This window comes from Cyprinodon tularosa, unplaced genomic scaffold, assembly GCF_016077235.1.
Source record: "Cyprinodon tularosa strain WSP-4 unplaced genomic scaffold, ASM1607723v1 ctg46, whole genome shotgun sequence".
Lineage (NCBI taxonomy): Eukaryota > Metazoa > Chordata > Actinopteri > Cyprinodontiformes > Cyprinodontidae > Cyprinodon > Cyprinodon tularosa.
In genome coordinates this window covers 1730043-1755805 of record NW_024039185.1, presented here as the reverse complement: position 1 = coordinate 1755805, position 25763 = coordinate 1730043, and the positions used below count along the sequence as shown (strand labels likewise).

At 39.1% G+C, this 25763-nt stretch overlaps 1 protein-coding gene across 1 annotated transcript in view; it reads left to right on the top strand.

Annotated features, from left to right (window-relative positions):
* The first annotated feature begins 2220 nt into the window (after positions 1-2220).
* Positions 2221-25763, top strand: part of ntn2 (netrin 2) — a 66002-nt gene continuing 42459 nt past the window's right edge. Inside the window, exons 1-2 of the mRNA XM_038301047.1 lie at positions 2221-2485; positions 23548-24786. Of these exons, the coding sequence (XP_038156975.1) occupies positions 23736-24786 (1051 nt within the window). The 5' untranslated portion in view covers positions 2221-2485; positions 23548-23735. The remainder of the gene's footprint in view (positions 2486-23547; positions 24787-25763) is intronic.

The window sequence follows — 25763 nt, the reverse complement described above, 5'->3', positions numbered from 1 at the left end:
AATTTATTTTTGCATATATTGAATCTTTAAATAGATAAAATGTAATAATTTCCAATGATCTCCTTTTTCTTTTTAAGGGATAACTAAACAGGTCGATAAAAGAGCTAAAAGAGCGATAAAAGAACCAGTCTTGTGATAATAGTTAGATAAAGACCTAAAGTCCCCTTCATATGGTAAGAATATGCTACACATTTTTGGCCAAAGGATTTTATGTTTGATATGTACAAAAATAAAAATAAAAAATTACACTTAACTTTCTCAACGATGTTTAGAATGTATGAGAGGATTTTCAGCATTAGTCAGTTGATTGTATTAAATTAAACAATATGTAGCCATTAATAGGTATGGAAATCTTTTTGCTAATGATGTTCAACATGGTCGCCTCTGGACTCAGTTTGTATTTCTCTTTGTTCTGTTTCCCTTGTGTATTATTCAAGGACACCCAGACTGAATTGGAGTCAGTCTTTCTTTTTATTTTCATTTCTTAAAAATTGTTAGGGCTTTCAAAGCCCTCTAAAAGCTTTTATGTTAACCCAGTATGTTTTGTGTTTTCTGAAATAATCTACCACTAGATTAGGAAGAATAACCCATGACCTACTGTATTTTACACAACAGGTAATACTAGTATTGTGTGTAGCCTTTAGTCACAAATATAACTGAGAGTAGCTAACTTTTTTAATGAACTTACTTGTTTTTATTGCAAAGAAAGAAAGAAAAATAAAGATATTAACCATATATATTTTTAATTAAGTTTTTATCTTGTCAAAGGGGTTCAGTTGATTTGTTTCATATGCAAAGCCAGTGTTTTCTTATGCTTACTCTGTGCACAAGACATGGGGCGCTCTATTCCTATCACTGGACATACAAATAAGCAATAAGAAGCCATTATACACCTGCAGAACTTCCATGTTTTCTCTTTACTCTGGAGCACTGGACCTCTCTATAATGGAATGGCCTCCTGGGCCAGCTGCGATATATGAAATGAATACAGCTTGAAAAGAGACAGTTGTAGTAAAAGTTCAAGTTGACTTTAATGATCAGACTAAAGTATGAATATTGAGTGTAGGGTAAAAAAAATATTTAAATCCCAAGTTGCATTATTTGACCACCTTGTATTTTATCTGAGGAGAAGCAGTTCAGTCTGATTGGGTGATAATTTCTGACCCAATGTTTGGTTAAAACCACCCAGCTTGTGTCCTAACGGAAAAAAATCCAGCGTTTTGAGTAAACAAACTCTTGCAGTTTTTAGAGTGTAGCTATAAACGCCCTAGAATGAGTCTGTGAGCAACGGGAGGAAAGAGGATGGAAAACAGCGGGAAGGTGCGAGCTGGCTGCTCGCCTGCTCCAGGTGGGTGCAGCGGGTTTAGCTCCATTCTCACAGAGCCAGGAGCCAAATTAACCTGACACGCACAACGATCCACAAGTACAATGTTTTCTTCATCTATATATTTTTAAATTTCAAGACAGAAAAAAGAGAAAAAAAAAACAAATTTTTGACATCTCTGAACAGAAGTACCGAAATAAAGGCAATAACTTTCTATTGAAACAGCTGGGAGTTCTCCGGTGCGCCTTTACGCACTCCGCCCCTCCCTCATACATACCACTGCACAAACTTGACAAACCACATGCTCTTTAAACGACAAAGGGGGGGGGGGGGGGGGGGGGGGGGGGGGGTATGTCTATATAAAAAAACCATATGAAAGCAGCTAATGAGTTAATCTAATGCCGTCATGGCCGAGGGGCTCAGAGTTATATATTTCTCTGCCAACCCACAAACGCCTATCTTGCACAAACATTTAACAGACCATCCTGTGTGAATGAAACTCAATACACTGCATTTCATTTCTATTTACTCTTTTACATAATGAAATGTTCACACTGTGTTCTGTACCAGAGTGTTATTGGCTTTAATCGCTTCTAAGGCTTCACATCTGTCTCTTTTTCAACAGGTTCAAATTAACCGTGCGCTCGTTATCCGACCCTCATCCAGCTGCTTGCAGGAAGCATGCAGACATCATTCTCGGTGTTGTTTGAAAAATGAGACGAATATATTTCATACTCACACAATTTTTTTTTACTGAGTAAATTACAGGTGAAATAAACCATGGGCAAACATTCCAGATTTGGGAATATTTAAAGCCCTTCCCCTCCCCTTCTTTGACCTCGCTCTCTTTCTCTCTTTTTGCGCTCGAACCGCCTGGTTTGGAGAGAAAATCTGGGATTGATTCTAATGGGAGTAGCCTATCCAGAGCTGCCTTTTTACAGATGGACATGCCGGAGAGCCTGCAGTTGGTCAGAGCGTCGGACGCGGATTGAGCTGCGTCCAAAGGCTCCCCACATTCCCCATTATCCTTTATTGTACCTTAAAGAGGCAAGTTTAGAAAGGAGGAAACTGTGGAGAAGACTGGAGAAATAAGCTCAAGCTTTACTGGTGATGACGGTTCTATCTAAAGAGGGACCCCTGAGCTCACGGCTGGTTACTGAGGTGAGTTTATTGGAGTATTTTTAGACGTTTAGTTTTTTGGGGGGTTTTAGAGCAAGCAGAGTTTTCCTTTAGCGCACCACTGGTTTTGTTGAAGGAGTAGAAATGTGACTGGGCGCAATCTGAAAGCTCACCTTTTGTTTCAAATTAAGGCAATCAGGGCTTTTTACATAATTAGAGATAGTAGAGGGTTGTGCACAAGTGCAGCATCCCTACGCAATAGGGAGCGAACAGTAGAGCCTACAGGTGATTAATACTTGATAACAGTATCACTGAAAAGTCAGCTTCTTGTATTAATAGGTCAAATTTATATATATATATATATATATATATATATATATATATATATATATATATATATATATATATATATTTGATGTCATTCTCATATTATAAATGACTAATGAAATGTCTGTCATATGCTCAGAAATATGCTGTTTACATTTCATGTGGATACACACCCAGTGCTTGTTTTATAAGGTTTCCTTTTTCATAAATCTGGCATCAATGAGGGTGGCATGGAGGTGACAAACCCAAAGTTATGTTGAGGGATTTATTTATTTTCTTAGCTCCTTCTTGCACCTATGGGACTTGGATCTTTGAATAAATCCAGATTCAAATTGAATCTAAAGATTCTATTAATCCATTAAGTTACATTCACCTTAGACCAGGTTAAGAGTTTCTGATTCTGTCCTTTAACACCAGAACTCCACCAATAGTAACCCATCGATCTAAAGCTCTTACCTTCAGCTTTGTTGCAGCTTACAGATTTGATGATTAGACTTTCATTTGGTCTGTTTTCTACTGATGACAGCAAATGCATTGTGTGTTGAAAAAATGGTAGCTTGGTATCAGTCTGTCATCTGGTTTAGAGTTAATATTTGTTGGTAAATAGAGATTTTTTTTAGTTAAAGAGGAAAACCTATTTCCTGTTTAGTCTTCAGACTAAAGACTTGTGGTTTACTGAGCTTTAAAGTGCTGATAAGCTTGATTTGGCAGCTATGGGAAAATCTGACGGAGAGGGAGTGCACAGATGTTGGAAATTTTTAAACGAAAAGGCAAAGGAGGCACAAAATGTGCAGGCAAAACCTGACCTCTTTATCGAAGAATAAATCTCTCATATGTAAATGGAATCAACAAAATATCAAGGAACAAACATGTTTCTTTTTCCTTTTCTCTTCAAAGAAGCACAGACAACTTTTTACTATTGACTAAGAAAAACAAATGCTCCACAAAAGGAATAAATAAACACAAAAAACTAATTCAGAAAAAAAACAACCTGAAATGACCATACAAGGCAGATTTCAGTCTTCAGCTTTAGGACAGTTTAAGGTGACGATTGTTGTCCTGGGCAGCAAAATGTCTCACAGAGAGACCCATATTTAGTATATCTGCACGCGTATTTATTAAAGAGAATATTTATATTCCATATTGTCCCATTAGATATGCTGGATTCCCTGACTCTGTCCATTTCTTTTCTCCTTATCAGATTCTTCTGCATTGTCTTCTTTCTTTACTTTGACACTTTAATCTTATCTTTATTACTTATTCTAACATCATTTTCCTCATCCTCACCTATTTCTTAAGCTGTTGGACTGTGATGACCTCCTTCACCTGAGACCTTCCTTATCATTCACCCTTCTTCTTTTCCTCTTATCTTACAGTATTTTCTTACTTTTCATTATGCATTTTTTCCTAAGAAAACAGAAAAATCTCCACTTTTAAATGTCATTTCCATTGTGTTCTGCAACATGTAAGAACTAATTTAGATAATCTAGCCCTAGACTTTATAGATAAATGTTTCTTTTACCCAATACCCATATATCAAAAGCTAAATGGAGCATGCTTTGAAAGTTACACTGATACATAAATACTGTGTTGTTTTAAAAGTACCCAAGCTGGATCAAGATTGTTGTTTTAGTTTCTTATGTCTAAGTTTCAAGTTTCTCCATAGCAACACTCTCAAATAAAAAATGTTATGTTCTTTAGTTATGATGGGCCCCACCCCTTACAAAACTACCTGTAGCCTCCATGGGAAGCTGGAGGTCAACGCTTCCCGTAGATATACCGTGAGTTTCAAATTTTTGCATGGTATTCACACTAAATGCCAACCAATTTAAACCCCACCTTATAAGGTGTTAATGTTTCCTATGTAAGCAAATAAAATGCTCTGTCTATAAAATACCCATTCATTGCAAAACAGAGGAGGAAACGTTTCCAGGGGCCTGGGACGCTGCCCTGACAGGAGACAATTATCCTACCAATAATGATTATCCTTCTCCTGTTTTCAATTCAGGAAGTGAAAGTGAGTACCTCGCTGATTGCTTATCTTAAGTGCCTCAATAGACTAAAGTATCCCCCCTTTGCGCACTGAATCAGTATCAGTCATTTGACCTAGTTCTTACTCTCAGCCCAAATGAAAGCAAACTATCCATGAAGAAATGGTTTTCAAGTCTCCTCGCTCTTCACTCTGTTTAGAGTGGCTGTGAAATGAGGTGTCTGAAGGTCATTGAACGGTGACGTGTTATCCTTGCTTTAGCAAATACATCATTATTTATAATTGCATTCCTCCTTGCTTTAAATGTGACAGTGTGAGGAATGCAGATGATGATCTGAAAGAAAAGAGAACAGCAGAATTTCTTGAGGGTCCCAGAAAAAATAGAGTATGTGCAGGAAAACAGTTTTCTCTTCCTGAGACAGGAAAGTCAACCCCATGCAATCGTAGCATCCCTTTGTGTCTCGCTTTTTTAGCATCTCTGTGCTTGAAGCTTGAAGTCACCCTGAAGTTCAGTGACACCCCCGCGCTTTGAGTGCAGTTTAAATATATGACTCAAGACAATTTAAAAGGTTCGACCTGGGCTTAGAATGTTTTCACTATTCTCACCCCAGCTGTCAAGAGTCACCGTATCAGACTCTAATTACAGAGAAAATACATGAGTCTGGGAGTACTAATTAGAGAAAACACGTTTTGTTATTTCTTCTCTGGATCGTTTCCATTCCTTAACTTTTTCTTGTATTTTTAGGGTAGTCTTTAAATGGAAGTGTGGTGAAAGAACCCCACTTTAGTCTGGCTCTCTTAAGTAGCCACATTGTTTGAGACAAACTAGGTGTTTGCTGAACCTTCCGGATGAAATATCGGTTGGCTTCCTGGTGTGGGAAGAGAATCAAGTGGAGAAGATTCACACGCTCTCTTCTGCCACTTCCTGCCCCCTACCGGGCCTTTATTTGTTAGTCACACATTTCGTCCAGATGAGGAAAGATCTGCACACGTGTGAGGTCCACATGTGTGTGCTGATGCCCTCATAGAGCAGAACCAGATCCAGTCACATCCGCAATTATGGAAAAGTTGGTTTCGGATGTAAGGAGTAGACCACCTGATTTGTTGGGAAGATCCTGGTGGAAGTAAGTACATGTTTCAGATCCGTGATAAAGTTTTATCCAAAACTGATACCAGTCTAAGCAAATTGTATAGAGCATGGAGGGATTTCACCAGCAATATTGTTCTGGTAGATCAGTAAACACTCAGGAAGACATTTTGGCCTTTTGCATCGGTCAGATCTGCTGTAAGGATTCAGCTGACAAATAAAAAAAGAAAGATTTTGTTGACAGAAAGCCAGATCCAGTTTGACTTAAAGTATAACTCAAGCAGTATAGAGCTCGCAGCAAACATTTGAAAGGTGATACTCTGGTCTGATGAGTTTAAAATTTAGCGTTTTCCACCCACAATCAAAGCACCATACAGTATATGTTGACAAACAATCACTTTTCACCATCTCCAGTGTGAAACAGCATCTCTTTGTTGGTCTGTTTCTCATTAAGGGGGGCGTAGAAGCTTGGATGATGGATAAAGGTAAATACAGGACCAGTCCAGAAGAACACCTGTCAAACACATCAGACTATTAGGCAGAGTTTCATCTTCCAGAGCGGCGACATTAAACATACAATCAGAGAAACAGTGAATTAATATAAATCAAAGCAGATTTATATGTTATATTGGCACAGTGAAATACCTAAAAACCTAAAAATTAAGCTAATTGATGATCTTTTAAGGCTTTAAAAATGCTCCCTGTCCAGTTGGAGGATATTTGGACCATTTTGCATAGAAGAATGATTAAAAAATATGAATGGACCTACAACAAAAAATTGTTCTATAAAGCAGTACTTCAGAGGAGCTGAATACATTAAACATGTTGCGCTATTTATAAAAAATTACTAAAATGGATATTAATTTCCTTCTGTTCACATGAATTGCTTGTGTTGGTTTATCACATATTGTCCAAAATTTTAGCCATGATTGTATAAACGAACAAGTGAGTTGACTTAGTTTTCACACATTAAGCATTATTTATACATACTTAAAATTTACAGGAAAAACATCAATCCATCCATTAATTTATCCATCTGTTTAAAAAAAAAATAAGAAGTACTAGAAATATATCCACATTGTTTGTTTGTTATTGTGATGTACAGAACCCTATAGTCACTTAATAAACTGATTTGTGGTTTTCTTCCCCTGCTAGTTCAAAGCAGGTCGGTGCTTTAGGCAATAGGATGGATCTTGCTCATAAGCTATGGGGGAAAAAAAGGACATTTTTACTTTTAAAGGGACTTTTTTTTTTTAGCCTTTTTTTCACCACAGAAAATCTTCAAAAGCTTTTAAATAGGATAGTTCACATCTATGTTTCCCATTCTCCCCATCCCTTAAAAAAAAACACTTCCTTACTTATCCACAAAAACCTCACCTACCTCTCAGGTCACACTGAGGATCTGCCCACATTCTTTGGCTAAGCTTTCTAGAGAAGACCTCATTTCACCCACATGTACTGAAAGTGGCACAAGTGGGATAATTTAGCGTCTTGCAATCCTTTGAATTTATTTATTATCTCTCTAACTCAGCCATCTGAAGGGTTTCTCATGACAGACTTTGGGAAGGAGTTTATGGCTCTGGCTGTCATCGCAGGGCTTTAAGTGTCATGACTTTCACAGGCGCATCTTGATGGCACATGGGAGGGATTTTTCTTTTCTTTTTATTTGAATACAGATCACAGTTCAACATGGCAAGCAATAATTTTTCAGTCTCTAGTCAACTTCACTCGCAAATTCGTCTTCCTGTCAGTTGAAAATGTGCGACTTTAGCTTTGCTCTTGCAAAGCTCTTCAGAAATTTTTTCTCATCTTCCAAACATTTCATTAAAAATACATGTTGCACTTTTTTTGCTTTGAATATGAATATACCTTTATTAGTTTTGATATATTATACATTTTCTTTATATTTATTAAATCTATATATTTGTTTATTGTATCCCACATCATGTTCTGTCACTTTAAACCCAGTAAATTAAGCCGATGTTTTTGTAGTTTCAAGGTTACAAAGTTTCTTATAGTTTAAAGTCATGTCTGCTTTTGATAGGATGAAAACCTGAAGTATAGTTCTCTATATTTTTACAAAAATAACCTTAACCCTGTGAATAGAGTTACAGGTGTTAAAACTGCCTGCTCATATCCTTTATTGTCTCTGCACCTACCACAAAAAAAAAACAACTATCCAGAACCGCTCCTATCAGCACTTTTCTCCTTCCTTTGTACTAAAGTCCAAATGTGCATTAAACTGATAGTGGCGTTTTAAAACAACCTCCTTGAGGCTTGAAAGGTGGTTTGTCCCTATATTCCACCTTGCTTAGTCTTTCTTCTCTTGCTCAGTTCTGGATCAGGTTCTGTTGATCCACTAAGCTGCTGTCAGATTGAGGGCCAGCCGTTTGGGCTTGGCCACAGCATTCCTTAGCTGGGCGTTTAGTCTCTCTTCTTGTAGTGTCTATATTAGATGGAAAGGTAGAGAATATTTCACTTGGATGTATTATGATTCCCTTTGGATCCCCTTGCTTTGACTACAAACATCCAAACTCTTTCCAAATCTGTAATATATTCTTGGAACTAGCGTTTAGGTATATTGCAGCGAGATTGAAGCGTTTGGTAGGAAGCTGGGATGGGATTTAGCTATGGTTAGGGTTAGGGGACCTTTCACATTAAACCACACTCCGACAGACACACACTGACCCTCTGAGTGGGCTTTAGAAATTTGTCAGTGATCCCCCATCTAATGACACCCTCAGCTGTGAGCGTTGACCCCCTCCTGCCCTTGAGCCTCCCAGCTCCTTCCCCCACTTTTCCTCATTCCCTAATGAATGCCAACTGAGGAGCTTAGAGAATCCTAAACTGCACAGTCTTCAATCTTCTCACTCTAGCTTCACAAACAATGGCATTCTCATCACCCTTGTGGAGAAAGACATCTTAAGGTTGAATTTAAGCTGCTAATGTATTACCCCCTTTAGCTGATGCATTTTAGTCATGATAAATCACATCAGCAGACTGTTTTCTTTAGGATAAGATTCAAGCAAGACATGCTGTGTTTAACAGAAAGGTCCTTGTTTTGAGAATTGCTCTTTTTGTCTTTTAATTCAGTAATAAATTTGGAGAAAATTTGAGACTCAATGTGAAATAAAGCATATATGTTGACCTAGATTAATTTGGTCCATGCCTTTATTACTGTCCTGCCTTGAGTAAATTCAGCAGGAAATTTAGGCCCCGTCCACACGAAGTCAAAACGAACACGAAACGCTAATATTTTCCAGAACGTTTGTCGTAAAGACGGAAACGTAAAATAAATGTGATCGACCACACGAATGCATGAAAACGCTGCAAAATGTATGCCAGGCCTGTAAGTGGCGCTGTGGTGCCAAAGCAAAAATAGGCGAAAACAGGCAACGAAATGTTGGGTATGCGCAGTAATATTTATACAACAACCAAACCGGAAAACCGGAAAATGGCCCTGCGGGTCCATTTTCATGGTTCAGTCAAATTGAGGTGATGAACTATGTCGTCTATATTGCTCTGTTCTTCCTGGAGATATTCCAGAAGAAGAAGATTCTGTTGTAAACCCGACAGCAGGGTGAGTAGCATGAGCAGCAACCATTCAACACAGTACGGCGCCATTGTTGTTGTGATACTGTGTCGCGCATGCGTGTTTAGAGGCGACGCTATGACGCATGCGTGTAAGAAAAAAAATGCGGTTAGAGCTTAAAAATGGAAACGCGAAAACGGCGTTTCAAAATCTTCCCACTCTGAAGGCTTAATAAAAAAAAGATCGTTTACAGACCCCCGAAACGCCGGCTTCGTATGGATGAGAGGCTGGTTTGGTGAAAAATTTGTGCGTTTAGGCCAGGGTTTGACTTCGTGTGGACGGGGCCTAAGTTTTTAGAGATACCAGTCTTTCGGTCATCTGAGTCGCAGTACTTCATCCACCTTGTCAACTCTACAGACTGCTGTAACACTAGATTTGTACCTACTTCCTCTCCTAATAAATGCTCTCCCAAATGTGTGTACCTTGTTGCATACTAAATAAGGAATAATGTGAGTCCCAGTGCTGGTTACAATAGTATGCATATAAAAATGTATAGTGTTGTAAAAAGGAAGCATTCACAGGGAAAACACTGTAAAATCACCATCAAAACACTGTGGATTCACTTCACTGGCTTTATTATGGCTTTATTATGTGCAGCGATATAACCCTCAGTCAAAGTCTCAAACAAACAGGGGATGAAATTAAAATAATGAGTCGGAAATCCTTGATTCAGCTAGCTATATTCCTTTCGCAAAAAAATTTAGGTTAACCTGAGTTGCTTACATAATTTTTCTAACATTGTGAGTTTTACCAGCAGGGTGAGCAGCAGGTTATAGTTTGAAGGCATCAGCATTTCTTGAGGGAACGTTATTTTTGAAGGAAGAATTTTTTTGCAAAATAATGCAAACACTTTAAAGTTCGCCTGAAAGTAATGCCGCAAGTTAAACTGTGTTGCTGGATTGTGTTTGGAGGTTTTAGGAATGCACCTGGGCTTCTTCCTCGGCAACCAGTTGTTTTATACAACATCTGTAAAATGGGATCATTTAAAGTCATTTCAAATGAAGGTATAAACTACAGATGGAGGCTGTTGAAGTTTGAATTTCCTGGAGACATTTTGTTGAGTGAAGGTATACCCAAACACTTGGAGGATTTGAGTTTGGCTCAGCAGTTCCTCAACAATCCTCACCTCCCCTGTCCCCCTCCCCTGCACAACCCAAAGCCAAATAAAGGCTCTCAGCAGCTTCTGTTTTCCTAATCTGTGAACTCTGACAGAGACACCCTTGCTTAAAAGAAAGAAATCTCAACATGGGATGATCTCCTAATGACAGAGAGAAGCTGAAATAACGTTTCCTGGAATGAATGCATGGAGAACACCAGACCACCCTGCCCTTTCATTCTATAGCCCATTTCTTTGTGGTGCTTTCTTCATTTGCCTTACACCTATTTACCCCCACTCCTCCAATCCTAGCTTTACTAATTGAGATAATAAAAAGACCTCAATTTGTTCCAAGTAATCCCTATGGTTAAAAATAAAAGATAAAATATAGACATGGTCATGGTTCGTGTGTGTGTGTGTGTGTGTGTGTGTGTGTGTGGTGTTGGTGGTGGGTGGGTGGGGGGGCAAAACAACATTTTCATTGCCATTAATCAAAAGAAGAATGTTTTAGTGACAGAGAGGCGTCTTAGTTTGAATGTCACTGCACTCTCAGTCGGCATTACATGGACAACTGCTGCAGCAGCCACCCATCATGTGTCTTAGGGGTTTTGGTCCTGAGCTGGGTCACATCTCTCTCTAAACGTAAGGTACCTACCTACCTACCTACCATGGTATGTAGAAGCAGGGAAGTAACCAGAAGATGTCACTGTTGTTTCCATTTTGCCTAAGAGAATAGAAGCTGCTTTTAATATTTCTTCCTGTGCACATTTTATCTTTTTAGGACTAATAAAAGCTATAATGTAAAAAAGATACAAATGTGAAATTGCTGCTGAGGTGCAGAAGTAAATCCAGATCATACATAACTTGTATATTGTTTCATTTAAATGAAACAATATAAAAAGGATTTACACTTTATCTTTGACAAGTTGTAATATTTTAATTTAGTCGTTTCTCATTTTCTGTTCCAAGTGAACTGTAATGACTCAAGAAGCACCGCTACCAGATTAAGTAAAACCTTCTTTTTAAATATTTAAACTTAATTTCATCATCAGTTTTGCAAGCTTTCTGAAGGCCTTTTCCATAGGAATGTCTTTGGATAAAGAGAATGCAAACCAGGAAATTAGGACTAAACATATTTACCCAAACAGATTATCATTATCTGAATTGTCCTTGCATATAAAGACTATGTAGAGCCATCTTGAAATGAATAAAATATACTTGGACCTGAGATATGCATCATCTTCAGTTGATCATCTTCATCACAACATTATTTAAGCAAAAAACTGATAAATAATGGGAACAAATAATGGTTTATGGGATTTAAGATTCAGATCCAAGTTATTTAATCAATTAATCTAGGAGAAAAAGAAGCTAAAGTAAAAATGGAAACACCTAATGAAATGCATTGGCATCCATACTTCTTAAAAATTGTTCACACTGCAGCTTCTACAGCTTATGTTTCTCATTTAATGAGATATTTTCTTCCCTTGTTTAACATGTTCCTCTTTAAAAAACACACATTGTTTTGCTAAAACCGATCCTTTCCATTTTAAAGCTCAATCAGTTTTTGCAGATCTGTAACAGTTTAAGTGTTACTAATTTGGCAGTGCTGTGGAGTTAGGCTAGTAATACAGAGCAGATTTCTTTTTGTGTTTGGATAATCTCAGAGAACCTTTACCACTAACCCTAAGCTTTATGTCTATTTTAAAATGCAGACTGTGGTTGATTTAAAGACATGATGTCTTTCTGTTTAACCTACTAGCTGATCTGCCACATGCACCTCACAGGACCAGACCCCAGAGGAGTCCTCCCATTAAGATGAGCAACACAGGGGCTGTACCATATTTGGTCATACTAAGACCCACACTGACCAAAGCAGTCCACCTAAGTCAATCCCTCCGTTGTTTTTCCATGTGTTGCTTAATTAAAATTAGTTTTATGGCCTCCTTACTATTTTACCTCCTTGTCACATTCACTTCTTCTGACATTTATTTATACAGTTTCCCCCTTAACCAATCCCTACTTTATCTCCTTCATCTCTGTCATGCTCCTAATAATATGCCCTTTCCTTTTAAATCATTACATTTCTTTTTCCTATTTCATTCTTTGAGATATTTTCTGAATATGTTGTAATTGTAGATGCTGGTAAATAGAACCTAACAAGTCACAAAAATCTTTTAGCTCTATGCCAGTGACCTTTCCAGTGGATCTCAGGCCCTTTAGAATGACCACAGTCTGTCTTGTTTATGATGTGCTTTGAGTGATAAACTCTTGTCTGTTTGACCACTTTAACCTCCTCATCCACCAGCACCTCTCTTTGAATAAAAGTGTTATCTAAGCTGGGAAGACCTTTTACTCTCATCATTTACAAGCAGGCGGACCTTTGTCAGTGTTCATCTGTGTGCTCATGAATCTAAATGTCCCAAAAGGTCGTATCCTGTCTCAAATGGATTAGGAATCCTCTTTAAAGAATATTTACATTTGATGATATATGTACAACAGGCTGAAACACAGATTACCACTCCGAGTCTCTTTTTAATACCCTTAACCCCAAAAGTTTTTCCAAGGTGCTGCATTCATTTTAATCTGTTAGTTTTTTGGCAAAGAACACATAGTCCAGAAGTATATTTTAATTAAGCTGATGTCCAGAAGCCTAATGTTACCGTGCTTCTTTCATTCAATTACCAGTTTTGATGTGTGTTTAGGTTCACTATTGAACAGCCAACTGTAACAGAAGGCCCTTAAACAAAACACCACAAAGTGGCACTTACAGACAGATTAGGAGCACTTCAACCACCCTTATTTCCACCCCATGGCACATTTGGGGCCTTTTGTATAAAGCACCTTTACGCACAAAGAAATTAGCTGCAATGTTTTACTTACAACTTGGAATGCATTACAGTGAATGAAACCAATTAAATCATCCCACATTAACTTTTAACCCGCATGACAATTTGCAGCAGCCATATGTGCTTTATCAATCCCAAATAATGAAATAACGAGCTAAAACTTACCCAAATAAAGCTAATGTGTGTTTATTCAGGTAATTTCTCAAGGAGCAGTAAAGCTGATGTATAATCCATAATTTTTTTATGATTCAAACTTGAGAGATGAAACTAAACTACATTCAGTCTCATGCAACACCATGAAATGCCTTAAGAAATTATGAAAACATTGTAAGTGGGATATAAACCGTAAATCTCCCTCTGCTTTGGTCTGTAGACATGCATTGGTCTGTTCACCAATGAGCATAAAATCCACATTCATTCTCAAAGCAGCACTTTGTTACAGAATTTTGTGAATCAGCATATTAAATAAAATAAAAATATATACATGATAATTACTTAGATGGAGAAGATGGTTTGACAATCACATGCAAAAATGCATTGTGGGTTATAAGGGTGTGTTTTTTCAGAGATCCTGCTAATAGATGATGGATCAATTGTTTTACAGTTTAGATTGCCCAGCATCACAGAGAGATACTATGGAGCCATGCATCTCCATAGCAGTTCAGGATCCCTCTATCCCTCTGTGCAATGAGCTTGTTGACAGGTTGGGTGTTTGTAAGTCACCCTGAGACATTCCCATTAGAACGGCATCCCTATGTTGCTCATATCATGTAACATTTCCTGACAAAGTGCTTAAATACATGTTTAATCAGAATTTGAGTTGAGAAGTTGGTTTCTAAATGAAATCAGAGCTTTAACTGCATTCATTTTTATAAGGCGCAATCTGTAAATGTAACTTTTGCTTTTATAAATGTATTATTTCAAAGGTGTTCACAGATTTGTGATATGCAAAGGTGTCTTATTTGTAGTGGCGCCTTGGTCAGATCAACTCGGGATTTCTTTATTGCTATTATGATATAATAATCATTTATAATTTAGATAACAGTTACTTTGAGAAGAGACATTAAACCAGGCTCAATGTGCAATGGCTAGCTTCTGAGTGTTTTTATCTTTTTTAATTCATTACATTTTTTGACAAAGTCCTACATCATTTAAAACATTAAAAGTACCTCGTTTTCGGGCTGGGCAATTAATCGCATTTGCAATATAATCGCAATTTAACAAAATGCAGTTGTTAAATCACAGAGGTACTGATTCTTAACAAGAGACAACATATCCCCATTCAACCCTTTAGGAAGTAATTAAATGCTTGAAGCAGGTTTGTCGCCACACAGAAAGATAGAGAGATTTGGGGCAAACTTGCAGATCCATGCATGCAAGTAGCACTCAGCACTTTTTCACACAATGGTTGAGTAAAGTTCTGCAACAATGGACTCTGGGCAAGCAAGTTCTCAAAAACCAAAGGCCTGGGGTGAAATATCTACAAGCTTGGGGTTCAAAAATTGCAATTAAATTTAAAATTTGGGGTAAAATAATTGCAATTTAGATTTTTGGCAAAATCGCTCAGCGTTACTTCATATGTTTGAGTCGTGACTGCATTCCTAATAGAGACACCATTAAGCAATTATTGAGCTAAGAGCATCTACATTGAAGTGCATCTACCTACTTTGTGCCTTTTTGGACTTCGTATAAACCTTGTAGAAAAAATAGCTGGCAGATGTTTTTTTTTTATTGAGTTGCTGATGCAGCATTGTTGCTTTGACTATTCTAAAGTGTAGTCTATGCCCTCTGGGTTCTTTATGCTGGTTTGCATGTGTGTTTACATAGGTAGCAAAAACACTTATTAGCCTTCAATGCCAAGCAAATTTGGATGTATGAAGGTAAAAGGTGCTGTAAGACGTATAAGCATGTTTATTTTACATCTGACTTGTTCTGTGATCTGCAAGTTTCAAAATCTCTCCTCCAATTTTTAGTATAAAAGCTGAGTGCTCTTTTATGCAGGAGATCCAGTAAAACTGGCTTTAATTTGGAATTTGATGTGTAATTTATAGACAAGCAGAGGTAGACCTGAGTCTTTGCATGTGGTGACTCAGGAGGTGGGGGTTTGCTCTGTCAAGGCCCAGGTGGTTGCTGGTTCAATCCGCTCTGTCCCTTTTAGTTGTTGTGTCTTTGGGAAAGGCACTCCACCCACTGTTGGTGGTCAAAGGGCTGGTGATGCCGATTGTATGAAAGCCTGTCTTCTGTCAGTCTGACATAGGGCAACTTTAATGTACAGCATCGTACCACCATCAGTGTGTGAGTGACTGAGTGTAGTGTGCAGGTCTTTGGAGTCCATAGACTAGATAAAAAAACTAAACATAAAGTTTCACTTATATGACCTAAGGTTTACCCTTAACCAGAACATCATGGAAAGCTACTGTCCTGCCAACAGTGGAATGAGTTTAATATCAACATGGATGAGAAGCTGCGGACTGAGGGAGAAATTTGCAGCTGCCTGCAGGAACAAGCCAAATTTCTTCAGGAGGTTTTTTTTATTGAGCCTTTCGGTCAAATGAAAACTGCTTTTGAAATGGATAAAGCTGAAATATTTTCTTATTCCCACATTTTTTGTTATCTTTAAGTAAAACAGCCTTTTGTAGGATTTAACATTTAGAATATTTGTTCTTTTCTATATTATTTAAACGTCTTTGCATAAGCTTTTTTCCAGCTTGTCTATTTTATTCTGTTCTATCATCTAATTCTATCATGCGTTCTATTATATCATACGGTTTCAAAATTTTATTCAAGCACTTTTTCGTCCTTGTGTGAATTCTTTGTAATGTCCTATTTCCTTCTTCAAAGACTTTTTGGCAACTGCATCTTAAATAAACAAAAAAAAAAAAATCAGATAAACCAAAATGAAGACATATTGATAAAAAAAAAAGACGTGTAAATGGTCCAGCCATGATTATGAACTCCAGAAACTTCTGTTCTTGAAACTTATAAAAGCTAACATTCAGTTTAACAAGGTAATATAAAGGTATTGAAAACTATTACTTCTTTGTAGATCTTCAGTGGTAACTTTTGGTTGAACACTAATAAACTTATATAGACAATGAAATCAGTACCAATAGAGCTCTGCTGGAAAAAAATGATAAAGATTTATTTCACAGATTGCTACTAAATGACACATTGAATATACTCCTGGTACTTGTTTTCTTTTTGCAGCCATTTCCAAATAACTGATTTCCTCCCAATGGACTGGAATGAACTTAAATGTCTTAGAGGACGTTTCATGGAACAGCTGGAACTAAGCTTAAGAAGGATGCAGGATGGGAGCAGGTGAAGGAAAAAAAATGTTTTATTCAAATATGGAAATTTGAAAAGTAACAAAAACTGAAGCTTAGAGAAACAGAGAAACAGGCTGGAATAAAGACCATCTGCCTCTGAAAGAGAGAACTAAGCCGCATTTTTACTTGGCAGCTTTATTTATTTAAATGCCAGACAGACATTAACAAAAGCAAACACTATCAGATACGAACATTGGAGTTAAAGGTGCTGGTGAAGATTCCCAGTCATCCAGGTCATTCCAAAAAAGTTCAAAAACAATCCGCTGGACTTTGTTTCCAAGTTGGAAGACGTTTTGCTTTAGAGTCAAATCCTTACCGCTATCATCGCAACCCCCACCCCCATAAAGGGGAACAGAACACCTCGCCTGTTCAGCCAGGCCAACAATTCCCTCTGCGACCCATTTCAGAGACATAGACAGGTAACAGGTATTGCAGGCTAGCAAAGAACCCAAATAATTGGCCATTCCTAAGGGGCGGGCCGGTCGTCAGATTCATTTTGCATGTTTAAGCCAAAACAAGGCGTCGTTTTTGGTCCAGTCTTAGTTTATATTGAAAAGCTTCCTGTATGGGAGGCAAAACTTCTTCAAACTTGGAATCAAAGTCCATTGTTTTTTAACTTTTTTTGTTGGAGTTAAAGCTACAGTGTGTAATTCTAAGTGACATCTAACTGCAGCGACATGAACTGCTCCCCCTACTGCCTCTCCGCCTCCAACATTACATAGGTTACCATGGTTAAAAATGGCTTCCGTAACTGTCCACTTCATTTTTCATGTCAAGTGATGATGAGCTTTGTTTGCATAGATAATTTAGTAAATAGTGTCATGGTTTTAAGGTCTTTGTCCCAAATGCAGACACAGAGAACAAAGAGCAGATGTTTATTTAGGCTATACACAGATATGAATTGCTCACTACGTGAGCTGCAGGCGAGGTTCGAAACGTCAGATTTAGGAGCACTGCGGGAGGAAAGAGGAAACTGATTAACACTAGAAGAGTAAGGGAAATCTGCTCTGATGGAACCAGAGTGAATCCAGGAAAGGGGATCTCTTGTCCAGTTTGGTAACACTAAGGGGGCTAGAGGGGAAGGCCAGAGCAGAATATGAGCAACTGGGATTCAGGAACCAGTCCTTAGCGCACAGGGCAGACATGTTCACAAGTCATTTTTTGCAAGTCCAAGTCAAGTCTCAAGTCTTGAGAGCTCAAGTCCAAGTCAAGTCTCAAGTCTTGAGAGCTCAAGTCCAAGTCAAGTCTCAAGTCTTGAGAGCTCAAGTCCAAGTCAAGTCTCAAGTCTTGAGAGCTCAAGTTCAAGTCAAGTCTCAAGTCTTGAGAAGGCCTGTCGCAATAGTCAATTAATCGCACAAAAAATTCTAATCACTTGATTAATTTAAAAAAGTGCAATAATTTTCATGCTTGCTTGTTTCTCCTTGCGTTTTCATCTCCGTCACTGAGACGGTATAGCTTAAAGGCCGCTATTATATCTATGGAATTATCATTATCTTGAACTGCTAAATGAAAAATACAATTAAAAAAAGCACACGCAAAATTTTTTTCCAGATAAATTTCGCATTTTCTTACAGTATTTACCTACGGAGCCCCTCTGATGACATGGTAAAAAAAAAAATGTAATTGTGGCCACGAAGTAGTATTTCGTGCGCACGAAGTAGTATTTCGTGGCCACGCAATAAGTTTAACGTGCGCACGAAATACTTATTAATAATATTAATATCATTCCTGGACAACTGGGTAAGCAAATCGAGCGCTTACTCGGTCTAAGGCGCGCTCGATTTGCTTACCCAGTCGGTCTCCGCCAGTCACGTGACATTTGATGCTATGACGCTATTTTAGGTGGAAAAGGCGTAGTGTAAACAACCGCAGCATAGCTAAACGAAGGACTAAAGGCCCGTTTACATAGCAGCCTGTCCAACATAAGTCATTACAGTTAACATAAGCCTGAAAACAGGGGCTGATTTATTGATATATTATTAATAAGTATTTCGTGCGCACGTTAAACTTATTGCGTGGCCACGAAGTAGTGTTTCGTGCGCACGTTATACTCATTGCGTGGCCGCGAAATACTACTTAGTGCGCACGAAATACTACTTCGTGGCCACAATTAAACATTTTTTTGACCATGTCATCAGAGGGGCTCCGTATTTACCTGACATTTGTGGTTACAACTTTTTCTAGTTTTAGCAGTAAATGTCTGCTCTTTTATTGAAAATGAGGACTGTGGAAAAAAAAACAATCACAATCCTGCCGTCCTCGTACTGTTGCGTCAGTGACGTCAGTGTGTTGCACAGGGAAAAATATGATTTATGGTTTTCTTTCATTTTAATGTTAGTTTTATGCTTTGCATGTTTGGAGAGGAAGATATGATTTGTTTTTCTTTGTATTTTCTTCTTGAGCTTTGCATGTTTTGATGTTTCTTTTTTATATGATTGTTTTCCTTTATTTTAGACTTTTGAATTTTTCCTGCATGTTGGGTTGCTTGTTTTGGTTTGTTTTTCCCTTGTGACAATCCATGCGCACTGGACTGAAGTAGTTGTCTGAGGAGGCGGAGTGCATTAATTGCGCTGCGTAATTGCTGCGCATGTGAGCAAGGGCTGATTAAAGCCGACATCAAAGGAGTCTGAAGGAAAGGAGAAGGAGAACGGAATCTGCAGGTGACAGAGACGGACGCGCTGCCGGGGGAGAGGCAGGCGGGATCCGTGCGCACAGATGGCCCAGTAAGGAGTATTAGGGCAGAGGAGGAACCTCGCCTGTAAGTAGCGCTCCCCCTCGCTTAAAGCATAAACAGGAATATATCTTCCGACGGGGTTTTGGCGCGTGGATGCTGGCATTCTCCCTGCTTCTCTTTTTAGCTGGATCGGTCTGGAAAGGGGTGTGGCACGCCAGGGAGTGGAACAGTGCCGGAGCGCCGCAGAGTCTGTGGATCAGCCAGTGGGTGCTGCAGGCCGCTCACTCGCACCAGAAGCAGCATAACAAGCGGAGCCCAACTTCCAGCCTCTGTTTTTTAAGGAAAACTCTTGAATTTTAGGTTTTATCAGGAGAAGAAAATGACTGTTTTATTATGCCACTTTTGCTGTGGCTTTTTGTATAAATAAAACACTTGAACTTGAGTGCTTCACGGTTTGGGTCTTTGAGTTTTCTTCTGTGTGCGGGTAAGGCGAGCGGCGATCGGTCAAGTTAGTAAAACAAAAAACACTTGAATAAGTGTTTTTACACTGGAATAAAATATTGTTCACAAGTCGGAAATCACGAGTCTCAGTCGAGTCTGAAGTCCTTTAAATGCAAGTCTAAGTCGAGTCTGAAGTCATTAAATATGCGACTTAAGTGCGAATCGAGTACGAGTCACAAACTCGAGTCCCCATCTCTGGCACAGGGACACGACCGGTCAGATATCCAAAGCACAAAGAACTGAGAGAAAGGAGAACAGAGTTAGAACTAGGAATCCAAAACGTTTAACTCACAGGAGTGAAGAGTTGTGGACTGGACAGTGGCCTAGCCGTACCCCGATGGTCTACCACTCTGGCATCCTTCAGCTGACTGAAAACTCGTTTTAGCTCCACCCAGAGCAGCGCCAACGAGCCGCAGGTACGTGGCCACGCCAACCTGTCAACAACAGCCACCTGTGGAAGAGAATCAGCAGAGCACGGAACACAGAATCCTGACAAATACTAATTCATCAGTCTATGTAGTATATAGATTTTATATAGGCCTAACTTGATGCAGGTGTTGGTTTTACCCTGTGACCATGCAATAAACCTTAGTGGGACTTTTGACTGGGACCTTAATTTTCAGAAATGCATAACTATTCTGGAAACCAACTTTAGATCTGCTCTTAGTTCCTTTTTTTCCTCTCACAAGACTCCAGGCCAGTTACTATGTTGTATAGCTTTGAAACGAAAGAAAATGTATATTTGAGTTTAAATCTTTTAGCTTATCATGCACTTTTCTTTTATTTGTGATTCTGCCCGTGTGTGTTTTTAAAACCTATTGTTGCTTTACATGTTCTTCATTTGTTTTTAATCATATCTATAGCTATTTTTTTATAAAAATAGTTTTACGTATAACCAGGTTGAAGTTACTAATCCTTTGATTTTAAATTTTTTAAATGTAATTCCTTTAATCCTACTAGATTTCCTTTAGTTCTTTGAGTGAGTTAATGCTGATAGAGTTTATGTAAAAGAAGTGCAAAATGAAGTATATTACTGTTGGTCAGTTGGTTTCTGACATGGAAGCAACCACATTCATTCTTTCACCCTGTCTCTCCGCTGTAACACCATTCCCCTCCAACACCCAAGCTGAGCTTAAGAACTCGGGCCAAATGGCTCTGCTTATGTACTTGAGGATGAAGAGTGGTCCCATTTACCAGGCCACTTGCTTCTTTATTGGGGGTTGCTGGCTTTGGACCCCTTGCAGTAGAAAATAACTTCTTTCTTTTTTTCTTCTTTTTTTCAGTTTGGACTTCAATCCCTTAAAGCCCTGACTGAAGTTGATACAGAAGCAGCCTTTTGTTGTACCATGATGAAAAGGGATGCAGTAGTAAAAGAGAGTGTGGGGGAATAAGGCGGTGGCTGTGATTCGTTGTAATTTAATAAACACCAAAGACCATTGGAGGACCTTCTCCACTCCTCAGCTGTTTTAGTGAAACAGGTTCTTCCAAGTTTGACTCCCAGGGACAAAGATGGGGGATTAGTGAAGGAAAAGCTTTAGGCGATCATAAATCTCTTTCTTTGCCCCACGGCTTTTTTCTCTTTGCACCTCCCAAAAAGATTTGGGTGGTGCAAGGAGGCCACTCAGTCTCACAAGGACTGAGTGGCCTCTATTCTATCAGTGAGCATTTCAACGCCTGTATATGTCTAGATCTATAGCATTAAAGGCTTAAATGGAACCATAGCCTTAATTCCCCTGATATGAAGAATAGTCTTTAATAATCAGCACTTTTGGGGATTTTTTGGTTCAGCGGATGAAGATAATGCTGACTTCTTAGTGGTTGATATGCTCAAAAAGTGTGTTGCAGTGGTCCATTCCTAGTAGAAAAGCGTTTAGAAAAAAAAAAAAAAACATTTATATTTGATGCACTCATGTTATTTATGTTATATACACTTAGTCAGCTTTCTGAAACCCTTTTACATTAGCACTTGTTCAGTGTTAGCATTCTTGGTAGAGGGCTTCTGGAAACGGAACTCATGTACAGTATGTAGACATTTTCTGATACCCATTTTATTATGTGACCATAGATCAGCTCAGCTCTTGAATGGACATCTCCCTCTACCAATTGCATCACAAAAATGTTGAATCAGAGGCTTGTAACTCAATCTGTGAAGGACCTAGTGGAAATAATCAAAAAACTGGATGAAAAGACTTATAGCTGTCATTGCATTTCCCCAAAGAATGTTCCTACATATTTTAAAGAGTTAAAGGCTTAGTGAAAGAAGTTCTTTTTCCAGGTGGATCATCAAAATAAGTGGTCCTCCTAATTGTCAATCATTCTGGTGATATGTTTACGTAACCCCTTGCTCACACTGGCTCCGGTGTGGCTACCGAGCCGACGGAGACCGCAACTCCCGCACACCCCCTCTCACACCGCCCTTTTGACTACGGTGCGGTGCGGCTCTGCGGCTCCGGCAACAGGTCCGGAGATTTAACTTGCGAGAACAGATGTTCACTTGAGTTCACGTAACTTCACGCGATAACACGGCCCAAATAAGGATATTTGCGAGAGCTTGTTGCGGAGGGCTCCGGCACGCCGCAAGGATAGCTTTCTTGCTGAATTTTCTGCAGCGCCGGAGTGTGCGCACGGACAGCTCTGCAGCCGGTGAGAGAGGTTTACGTCTTTTTAATGACTTGGAATCACTGCGGCGCCGCACCCACCACACCGCAAGGGTAAGACCGGAGTCGGTGTGAGCCTGGGGTAAGGCCATCCTACATGCTCATTCCCATTTTCACCTACCAGTGGTGAGTCTGACATAGGGAAAAATTGCAAATCCCTTTTTGAAAGTAAGCTTGTATGAGCGATGCAAACGGCAACTTTTAAACAGAGCGTGCACGAGGAAAAATGAGCGTGCGCATGCTCTTGCATGCGTTTAATAGGCATTCCCTCTCGGTAGCAGGTACAGGGTTGTGTATGTGCAATTTTTCTTTAAAGTGGGGAGGGCAGGTCTTTGAAAACAAGTGCGAAAATCCTCCACTATACCTTTTAAGCTATGATTACAAAAATTCATTTTTATTTATGGCTGGGTAATTTTGATGAAAAAAAATGTGTTTTTCTTGGCATTGGATTTCCTGTGCTAATATTAAATGTAGGCATTTACTGTACAATGATCCGTCAACATGAAGTTAATAGCCATAACTGTGGAAGGTACTCTTGTTCTCTTTTGTCAAAACTTTCCCTTTCATCCAAGGTTTGACCAGAGTCACGCACAGTTCACAGCTTTGCAGTCCCACGTGGGGATTATTAGGGTGACTTCTGCCATGCTTTTCAAGCTTGACCAGAATGTGGGGGCTGGTTTGACCTGAATAGGAGAACTGAATGAGAAAGCGACATTGAAATTCAAGATGCAGTAACTTGGAGCCTCTAATGTCTCTCTTTAAATGGTCACTTCCTTTCACTTGGGGCCCTCATTTAACTGTCTGATCCTTTGACATGCTTTTAGTCAATGAAAACACTTGTGTTATCTGGTACTAAAGATTCATTATAGGATTCTTTATAAGGGCAAGTTTAACTTGTCTTTGTTTAATATTGTAGAACAGTGTCACTTTCTATCTTATGTCCTGTTATGGTAAAAATATGCTTGTGAGATTGACCTCACTGCCTGTTTCTGTCTCTTACAGGAAGGACCGGAGTGAAGGGTCACTGATCTCAGACAATCTCCTTTCACTGACTGACAGTAACACACACAAGGGAAATACACTTAGACACATCCGTCCAGAGCAGCATAATAGCTCAGCATTCCGCACAGTGTTGTGGACACATATCAAGTCAGAACCTTGCAGAAATCAACACAGGCCCTTTAAGCAGGATGAGGGAACCTCTGAGGTGCCTGCTGGGCCTGTTTCTCCTCCTAAATTCAGCCTCCACCCACACTGCCAGCAATCCATTTGCAGGCCAGCAAAACTCCTTAGACCCTTGCTATGATGAGAGCGGAGCTGCCCGACGATGCATCCCGGAGTTTATAAATGCTGCCTTTGGCAAGGAGGTGACTGTGTCCAGTGTCTGTGGTCGACCTCCGTCCCGCTCCTGCAGTGTTGTTGAGCGCAGCGACGAGCGGCCCTCTGTGCGTGCATGCCAAATCTGTGATGCATCTGACCCAAGGCGTGCTCACCCTGCCTCCTACCTTACAGACCTCAACTCTGCACACAACCTTACCTGCTGGCAGTCAGAGAATCTAAACACATCACCACACAATGTGACTCTCACTCTCTCTTTGGGAAAGAAGTTTGAGATCACTTATGTGAGTCTGCAGTTCTGCTCTCCACGACCTGAGTCCCTGGCCATATACAAGAGCATGGATTATGGCAAGACCTGGATGCCCTATCAGTTTTACTCTTCGCAGTGCAGACGCATGTACAACAGGCCCAACAAAGCAACCATTACTAAACAAAATGAGCAGGAGGCCTTGTGCACAGATGGGCACACTGAAATGTACCCACTTTCTGGAGGACTGATTGCTTTCAGCACTCTGGATGGAAGACCCTCTGGGAAAGACTTCGACAACAGCCCTGTCCTTCAGGACTGGGTCACAGTCACTGATATTCGTGTGGTCTTAAGTCGACCTCAGCTTCCCAGGGAACTTGTACTGGGCTCAGGAAGCAACACTGGAGGAAGGGACGACGACCCAATGGCTGTAACTTCAACATTACCTACATATTTCTATGCAGCAGGAGACTTCCAGGTGGGTGGAAGGTGTAAATGCAATGGACATGCCTCGCGTTGTCTAAAAGACAAAGAAGGGAAGCTGGTGTGTGACTGCAAGCACAACACAGAAGGGCCTGAATGTGATCGGTGCAAGCCCTTTCACTACGACCGACCATGGCAGAGGGCCAATGCCCGGGAGGCCAATGAGTGTCTGCGTGAGTCCTTTTCTTTCTCTACCATTATTATTCAAGTAGATAACACTTCCTATGTTGCTGTCTGAAAAGCTTTGAAATATTTTGAGCCATTTTGATATTTACACTTTATGGATGGATAACTTTTTGCAAATCATTTTGAAATTTTTTTGTAGCTAATTTTTATGAATATATAATACCGACAACGCAAATCCAGGTTCATTGATTTGAACTGTATTGTATTGAGAAGCAAGATGGTCAGATAATGTTGAGGCTTTGCAAGGAAAGTTGTTGAAAGTGTATATGGATATATCGTTTCACAAGAACTTAGTAGATCAACATTTGTTTCTTTAAATGAAAACTTCTAAACAAATTTAAGTTAAAACTTTCACAATGTGTTTGGTGACAAACCTTTTTGTTTAAGTGTTTCTTAGACAGTCTGGAAAAATACGGACAAGTACTGAATTTTATTTAATCCAGATCTGGATAAGAAAATATAATAATTTAAGGAAAAAATATTTGCATTTCCAGACTTCACTCTCTAGTTAATCCATTCACTCATCCATCGATATCATTATTTTTACAGGAGATTGTATTTTAAGCCTGACATTATATATATCACAAAGGCCTGAACATTTTTATAGTTCCTTAGTTTTTCATCTTACATTTGCATTTAATTTTCAAGGATAAATAAACCTTCTGGTTTGTTTTTACTAGAGGAAAAAATTACACCACAAGTAAGTTTAAAAAAAAAAAAAAGTTTTGCATACTTAGCGCTCTGCAACAATCAAGACCATCCAAGTGGGTCATTTTTCTTGACCTTGTAAAAGCAATCCGCTGACCAAAAAAAAAAGCATTTTGAGCAGAAAAACTTGAAAGCTGATTATATTGCATCTGATTAAAGATAAAATCACATCAGGCTTAAAACAATGTACTGGCTGTGTTAAAGTTTTGGATGTGTTTCAGTTTTGTATTTATTCCTTTAAGATAAACGGACAGAG